Source organism: Tachysurus vachellii, chromosome 11, assembly GCF_030014155.1.
Source record: "Tachysurus vachellii isolate PV-2020 chromosome 11, HZAU_Pvac_v1, whole genome shotgun sequence".
Classification (NCBI taxonomy): domain Eukaryota; kingdom Metazoa; phylum Chordata; class Actinopteri; order Siluriformes; family Bagridae; genus Tachysurus; species Tachysurus vachellii.
Genome location: NC_083470.1, coordinates 8,777,721 through 8,786,471, shown reverse-complemented (window position 1 = coordinate 8,786,471; position 8,751 = coordinate 8,777,721). Strand labels below are relative to the sequence as shown.

General features: G+C 39.8%; 1 protein-coding gene across 2 annotated transcripts; it reads right to left on the bottom strand.

The window, feature by feature from the left end:
- Positions 1–1,177: 1,177 nt before the first annotated feature.
- tuba5 (tubulin alpha 5) lies at positions 1,178–5,094 on the bottom strand. 2 transcript variants are annotated; one of them, XM_060880979.1, is made up of 5 exons: positions 4,935–5,094; positions 3,021–3,243; positions 2,691–2,839; positions 1,910–2,590; positions 1,178–1,741 (listed from the first exon to the last, which is right to left on the bottom strand). In XM_060880979.1, exons 1-5 carry the CDS (start codon positions 4,935–4,937, stop codon positions 1,448–1,450), a joined length of 1,350 nt encoding a protein of 449 aa, XP_060736962.1. In that variant the 5' UTR covers positions 4,938–5,094; the 3' UTR covers positions 1,178–1,447. The 2 variants fall into 2 exon arrangements, with proteins under 2 accessions (XP_060736962.1, XP_060736963.1); XM_060880980.1 differs by lacking the exon at positions 3,021–3,243 and adding an exon at positions 3,294–3,519 and having other exon boundaries at positions 4,935–5,081.
- Positions 5,095–8,751: the final 3,657 nt, after the last annotated feature.

The following is an 8,751-nucleotide window of genomic DNA, read 5'->3' as shown; positions in this document are numbered from 1 at the left end:
AATAAACACAAATAGTTTGATGGTGTTGCAGGATGTGAAGGACCGTTAATGTGATACACACACCGCAAAGCCGGAAGTAGATGTCGTGAAACTCAGACCTTTTCAAGAAGCAAGTAATGATTTTTGTACGAAGCGTGAAAACAATGTAGACTGCACAGGATATAAACATATTATGACCATTAATATGTACGTGGCGACGTGCCTGCTAAAAATTTGTAAACCAAATATTGGTTAAAGTGAAATAAGTGTGTACTATTTTCCGGTTTGTTTTTTCTAATAATAAATTACCTCCAGAGTTTTTGGATACTTAAAGGAATATTAATGGAAGCATTTTGTGATATGGTACACAACTCAGTGTTTGTCTCCCTCACCCTAAACAGAATACACTGAATAAAATGACTTTACTTGAATCTGGTGACTCCTGGTACGTTATAAAGCACATGGCAAATCATTTACTTTTGGCTTATTTGCTTGCACAACTCCTCATTCTTCTTTATCACCAGAATCACCCATTAGTTGATACCTGCAGCCCCATTATCCATTTTTAAAGATTCATTTGGCTTTTAGTACATCACTAGTGCTAAAAGTTGAACTGCATTAGGGGTTCACATTTGCTGTGCAATCACATCTTACCTTGTGTATGCAAAGCGAATAGCTTAAATTTTAGATGACGTGCACATGTTCTGTATTGGAATGTTTACACTTGAGCTGGAATAGAAAATGCATTTTTACACTGACTTGTTGAAATGAGTATTAAGAATCAAGCTGAATTTCAATCTAGCTACCCATTGCCTTCAAGATGTTAGAATACCTTAGACGTTGTGATGTACAGTCAAATCTTTCACCCACTAGCTTAACTGAGCTAATCTAACCTTTTAAAATTTCACAAGGGTACATCCATTCTTAATTTCAACATTAACAACTTACTTTAAATGAAAGGGTATGATTTGTTTGCACTTTTTGTAGCTACATACATTCTGTATTGCCCTCAGTTATGATTTACATTTAACACATTTTGTATCATCCAATGCTACATAAAATGGTTGCCATGTCACTTGACATCGTGACATACTATGGCCAAAGCCAGTATAGTAAAGCTAGATTTGCCCAATCAGGTCCTGAAGTTTCCAGATTCTTGGACAGAAGAGGAGAAAGGAAAAACATCATTCAAAGGGAATTTATTCATAAACATGAAAGTTTTTTTATTTTATTTTTTTTTAGAAACAATGTAGATCGGTAGCAGAGTTTAGGTTCATGCCAAATTAAACCAAAACATCTTTGAATTACCAATTACTTGAACACCAGGAAAGAACGTTGCACTGACAGGACAGAATAAAACAGGAAAAACAACAACAAAAAAAAAAAAAAGGAACAGACAGACATTAGTTCCCTTTGCTTTTTGGACAAACTGTGGCAGTCTGTGCTTCTGCCACAAGCTTCCTGAAGATCAGTACTCTTCTCCTTCCTCTTCATCTTCAACAGACTCTGTGCCAACCTCTTCATAATCTTTCTCGAGGGCAGCAAGATCCTCCCTGGCCTCTGAGAACTCACCTTCCTCCATACCCTCACCCACATACCAGTGCACAAACGCACGCTTGGCATACATAAGGTCAAACTTATGGTCCAGGCGTGCCCAGGCTTCAGCAATGGCTGTTGTGTTGCTCAACATGCAGACGGCTCTCTGCACCTTAGCCAGATCTCCTCCAGGAACCACTGTAGGTGGCTGGTAATTAATGCCAACCTGGTTGGGGAAATAATTTGAAAGTCACATTTCAAAATCCTCCTATTAACCATTTATTGGGCTTACAGTAATGGTTGAACTAACAAAATTAACTTCCATATAAAAACAAATAACTTTACCCAATAAAAATAAATAGACCCTTAATCTACCATTTCACCATTCCCTCACCTTGAATCCAGTCGGGCACCAATCCACAAACTGGATAGAACGTTTGGTCTTGATGTTGGCAATGGCAGCATTTACATCTTTAGGCACCACATCGCCACGGTACAGCATACAGCAGGCCATGTATTTTCCATGGCGTGGGTCACATTTCACCATTTGATTGGAAGGCTCAAAACAGGCACTTGTGATCTCAGCAACAGAGAGCTGCTCATGGTAGGCCTTCTCAGCTGAGATGATTGGGGAATAGGTGACCAGGGGAAAGTGGATTCTAGGATATGGCACCAAGTTGGTCTGGAACTCGGTCAGGTCAACATTGAGAGCTCCATCAAAGCGCAGGGATGCTGTAATGGAGGACACAATCTGGCCGATGAGCCGGTTCAGGTTGGTGTATGTTGGCCTCTCGATGTCCAAATTGCGACGACAGATGTCATAGATTGCCTCATTGTCCACCATGAAGGCACAGTCTGAGTGCTCCAGTGTGGTGTGTGTAGTTAGAATGGAGTTGTATGGCTCTACAACAGCAGTGGAGACCTGAGGTGCTGGATATATGGCAAACTCCAGCTTGGACTTTTTGCCGTAGTCAACGGAGAGGCGCTCCATCAGCAAGGAGGTGAAACCGGAACCAGTGCCGCCACCAAAACTGTGGAAGATGAGGAATCCTTGAAGACCAGTACACTGGTCAGTCTGAATAGAAATGGATAGAGAAAAGTCTTTACATCACAAATTACAATAAGTGAAACCCAAGTAGTAACAAAATGCTAAAATGCAATTTCTTTAAACTTACCAGTTTACGGACACGCTCTAGAACCATGTCAATGATTTCCTTGCCAACAGTGTAGTGGCCACGGGCATAGTTATTAGCTGCATCTTCCTTCCCGGAGATGAGCTGCTCTGGGTGGAAAAGCTGCCTGTAGGTACCAGTCCTCACCTCATCTGAAACAGACAGATCGCAAGTTTAGTCACAACTAATCACTCTTGGATTCATTTACTATAAGAAATTGTTAATTTTTAGGACAATACAGAAAGATTTGACATTTAATCACCTACAGTCTCTTTAAAAAAAAAAAAAAAAAGAAACATTCAATTTCCTGTGCCACTGCTCATACCAACTTACCAATGACAGCAGGCTCCAGATCCACGAACACAGCTCGTGGCACATGCTTCCCAGAGCCAGTCTCGCTGAAGAAAGTGTTAAAGGAGTCATCCCCGCCACCAACGGTCTTATCGCTTGGCATATTGCCATCAGGCTGGATACCATGCTCTAAGCAGTACAATTCCCAGCATGCATTGCCAATCTGCACACCAGCCTGGCCCACATGGATGGAGATGCACTCACGCTGCGCACACACACAATGCAAGAGAAGATACAGTTAAAATGGCTGCTTACCCACTACAGTGGGCTCCAGGTCCACAAATATGGCCCTGGGTACATGGTGGCCTGAGCTGCCTGTATTGAAGAAGGTGTTGAAGGGGTCCTGACGGGAATGGAACATTGATGTGGCTTCCTGCAGCACACCATCAGGTCCCAGACCATGCTCCAGGCAGAAGAGCTCCCAGCACGCATTACCTATCTGAATGCCAGCTTGGCCCACATGGATTGAGATGCACTCTCGCTGTAGGCCAATAACAGCAGCAATCACAAACTATGCTGATATTCAAGCCTCCTCATTTTATGTCCAATTACTTTCTTTAAGAACATTCACCCCACCCCATTTTTTTTATTAAACAGCTCCAGTTACACAACATAATGGCAAGGCTGGATTTTTTAAATTCCAAAGTCCTGACTCAAAGGTATACTAGAAACAAAAAGATCATGAGTCATAAAACCATACATCGGTCTCATACATCAGCACTTATTGTGAGATGCTTTTCTGAGGATATTTGAGTACTTTTACAGCTCTGATCACTAAAGTATTTAAACAAATACCTCAGTGTCTACTCTGGCCTGAAATACAGGCTTGCTATTCAATCAAGTTTCTTAGTATTGGATTACTAAATTCACTAGAATTTTCCCACAGATGTACATGATTTTCACTTGTTGGTTGAATGAACAGTTTTTACAAATTAACAAATAAGACAAACTGCCTTATCTTCGGTGTAAATTAAATAGGGTCGACGTCTGCATCGTTTGTGTATACTTGAGATTTACAGGTTCAAATAAAAATTTTAAATCACTGATGAGACAATACAGAGACTGGAAGTCAATTTGGTGAACGGGACAGGAATGTGCAGTGCCCCTTGTAAAGAAAGCATGCGTGTGAAGAGAGGCAGACAAAATGAAGGACGGAGGTGCGGAGCGCGTGGCGCACACCTCGTGCCTCAGAGCCTCACTTCCTGTTGGTGAAAAATAGGCGTTGACAAACCATTACAACCTATAAATCTCTCCAATTCATGCATGTAGTTAAAAAGCTCTTCCTCGACGATGGATTGGCCTGGGGCAAAGTCTGTTTCCTCTCACAAGTAACTTCCTGAATAAGGAAAAGGCTCTGAAGTTCGCTTAAAATGGAGCAAAGGGAAGAGACAGCTGGCAAAAAAAAAAAAAAAAAAAAAAAAAAAAAAGGCACCAGCCCAAACCTCTGTAACGCATGTAAAAGTTTAACTCCCAACAAATCTGCCTTCATCTTTTTCCTTCCTCTTCCCATCCCCCACATCTCTTTTCTGAAGGGCCTCAGACATTCCGCCAATTCCTCTAGTTAACTTTACAGCTCAGTGAAACAACTAGCAAATAAATAAATAAAAACACCACCATCTTGTAGATACCCCAGCATTTTACCCACCTGTGTGTGGATTGCGACCAGGTTTAAAACAACTCCTATAAATATACAGAAGTTACTTAAACAACGTACGTCAAATGAAAGTCGCACAAAACCCCCAAGTTTTAACACGTATTGAAACGTCACGTCTTTCGGACTTTTAGGCCTCGAGTAAAAAAAAGAAACATCTGACAGTTTTGGCGCCTTTTTTTTACCTCAGGAAAACGACTACGAATTTCAACAAGAAGTGATCATCAGAGAAATATTAAACTTACCATTTTTGATCAGTCGTAAATAAGCGCTTTCGAATATGCAAAAAAGAGCAAGTTTTGAACGCGAAAGGCGCGTAAAAAGACTTTGTGGCTCCGTCGACTACAGACGCGTTACGTGTCCCCGCCAACACAGCAGTATAAAGAGCAGCACGAGCGCTGTCAGCTTTTATGCTGTGCGCGTGGAGCGGCGCTTCCTGTGCAGCTTCGTCATTGGAGAATTACAACAGCGCCAGTGTGTCCGACCTCCTATTGGCGCATTCAAATAATCATTTTTAAAAAGAAAGTTTTTGCAAATTTCCAATAAACATATTATGAAATACATTAATATACCGTGTTAACCACGTCTAAGCAACTTTTTTTTAATGTTTATATTAGTGCTTTATTTAAATCTTTAGGCACGTTGTGTGGAAAAGGGGTGGATCATATTGAATGTCAAATTTCCAGATAGGTGTTGGTTTTACCTGAGAGTTTTCAAACGAGCCTATCAGACGTTCCAACGGTGCAGGGGTAGAGTTGCCCTTACAGACCCCTGACCTCAACCCCGTGGAGCACCTTTAGGATGAACTGTAACCTTGACATCAGTGCCTTATTTCATTGATGCTCTTGTTGCATGAATGAGCACAAATCCCCACAGACATGCCCCAAAATGTAGTGGAAAGTCTTCCCAGAAAATTAGAGGTTATATACAAGGATAGAAGGGACTACATCTGGAATGGTAGTTTTGGAGATATTCTTGTTTTAATTATTCTTCCTGTACTTGTGTTTGTGCAGGTTCTAGATAATGTGTTGGTCCTGCCCAGATGGGCAGATCTTAGCATAGTAGCAAACACATTTAATCTTTGTGTTTTTGGCTGGGCATCTTCACACATACTGTTTCATTATTCAACCATTCTATCCCATGGTTAAGAGAAAAATGATTGTTCATTCATTTAAATGTGGTTGGAACTCGTGCAGTCCGACAAAACAAACTTTTAACAAAATGGGGCTATTCAGTGCCAGGATGAATTGGTACCAGAAAATACCATCTTTATACAACAGGCTGGCTTCATCAGTACTAGTAAATATCATTTTATATATCAATCATTCAGGATACCATTCAGGATACCGAGGCTAATCAACCTTTGCATAAATGCATTCAGATTTAAAACAAACTTTAAATTCATTTGGTAAAGTCAACAATTCTTTCACAGTAGAAAAAAAACTCTTTAAACTTTTAGCTTTCTAAAACTAAGAAAGCTAGTTTACTAAACTTTTCTTTTTTTAGTTAGTTTGCTTAGTCAAGGACTTTAACACACAATCAATATAGGAAATACATCAACATACAAAATCTGATCATGAACTATTCAACTTACAATTAGGTCAGTCCTGGCACCATACATATTGCAAAACATTACAAAACAGAAAGTCATTGGCCACTCAAAAAAAATTAGCATATATGTTTATAATACAAATAATTAACAAATATTCAAGATTCGTTTAACAAACATTTAAGTAAATTCATACATTCTTTCAGATTCACTCTTGAAAGTACTTAAACTGAAAAAAGCTTAATACACAGTACATACATGATCGTGATGTTCACAGTATCTCAATCCCAGTGATGTACACCAAGTAACCTGGAAACTTTCTTATTTAAAAAAAATCACACACCTAGTAGTGTTAATATTTCCTTCACATTTCTTTCTTTCTACTTATTGTACCTTTAAATGTGAGGCAAGGAGTGGGGTTATTACTTCTCTTTAAATAGGCTGGGAGAACAAATAAAGAAGGAAAGGACAGTGAAGACATATTGGTGCCAACACAGAAACCTTGTACATTGTTCATTTCCAGCCAGAAGCAGTGGTCTTCCTTTATATGTCCATTTTTTCAATCATACATCGTATTCTTAGGTAGAAGAGCCAAAAGACTTGTAGTGTGATGTGTTGAAGTATTTGCCCACAAATAAGGGCAATAAGGTATAAAAGCAGCAGCCACTGAAGCAGGTTATTGTGTTCTTCTGCATTTTTAGTCTTTAACACATCAGTAGTTTAAAATATTACACTTTCTAAAACTTCATCCATATGAACCTCACATAACCTCAGACACCACAAAATCACAGGGCAATGGATGGAGAGTACAGACATTTTGGCAGACAACAGTGTGTGCCCATCACAAACATGGCAACTCAACCAAGGTCTGAAGTTAAAATTATGCAGTAATAATGAAACAGGTGTTAACGTTATCCGAGTTTCCAGGTTGCATCTTCTTCCATGCTGATTACACGTGGCACATAGTCATGGCAACTTATTAGACCAGTTATAGGCATCAGCTGCCAATCGATACGCCAAAAACCAATCCCATTGAGTCTTTGCCCGTTTTGTTTCTGGCAGCCATATGCTTATTTCTCTCTGAGCACACAAACCCCTGCATCACAGCGTTGCATAGCCATGGAGGTCACTTAGGGATGGGCAATATGGCTGAAAACTGTATCACAATATCAGTCTTTCATATTGGTCGATATTGATAATTATTGATATTTTTTATGACCCATTTAAAATAAGGACCAGGAGAAAAATATATTACATTTAAACATTTTTATTTTAAACTTAACCTTCCTCTGATCATAATCCTCTCAGTTATTAAGACAGAAATGTCAACAACCATGGAAAAAAATAATTAAAATGTAAACATAAGTCTAAAGTCACAATGAACACAACAATTATCTCTTAACATTTAAGGTGCAAAATGAAAGAAAATGTAAGAAATGCTTAATAAAGTGTAATAAAATTGTGCAAAGTGTTAAATATAAACATAGAGAAACCTGAGAATTTAGTGCAAGTTTAGTGCTAGGAAGCACTAGTGTTCACGTTCTGGTGAATAAAGTGTTTTAAAATGTGTGCTGTGTTTTGTAAACATAAATAAAACTGAGGTAGACTGAGATACATCTGTAATATAAAAAACAAACCTGATACAGTACAGTAACATTGTTTGAAATATAAAACCTGCAGAAATATGAAAAAGTAACTCTTCAAGTTATTCTCACTCTAATCATACTTGAAGTTGAACTATTCAAGTATATTTTCAGTCCAGGTTTTGTGCTAGGAACACCAGCTGGCTGACCTTCTCTGTGTCTAAAGCTGCCCTGGTGCATGTAACAATATTACCCCAGTACTAAAAATTCTTTTTGGTGGCTGGGATGCACAAGTACTTTTTCGCCAGCTGAGACAATCTGGGGAAGTTGTGTTCATGTAGCCTCCACCAGTCCAGAGGGTTAGACTCACTGTCTGCATCAGGGCACATCAGGTACCTTTCCAGCTCACTCTCCACTTTTTGTTTTTCAGTGAGAGGCAAAGCATCATCTTCTTGGCACTGTTTTTTGAAAAAGCTCCCCAATGACTTACGTTGCTTCTTCACACCCAGTGGCATAGGTGGTCCACTGACAGCTCCTCCTTCTGCACCTTGGTCTGCTGCTCCCTCAGTAGGCCCTGCCTGTGACTGGCCCTGGTTTTCATCCATGATCTCAGACACAGCTCTTATTTGAATGGCCCCTACCTTCTCTGGTCTGATTTATTGGCCTTTAAACCTAGGGAGCTGAGTGTCCCCCTCATTAACTTTCAGCAAACTGGAGCGGAAAAGGTGGAGCACAGGCTTCACGTACGAGACCTTCATATATGACTCCCCAGAAAGGGAGTCTGTGAACTCCAGGAGAGGAGTTAAGGCTGCATGCATTGGGGCTTTTTACACCTGGTCACTTCATGCGTTTTATGTGATCGGATAGCTATCCGATCGTAAAAAGAGCAGGTCTAAATGCCCTCCAAAACGTTATAAACCCGATCATTCA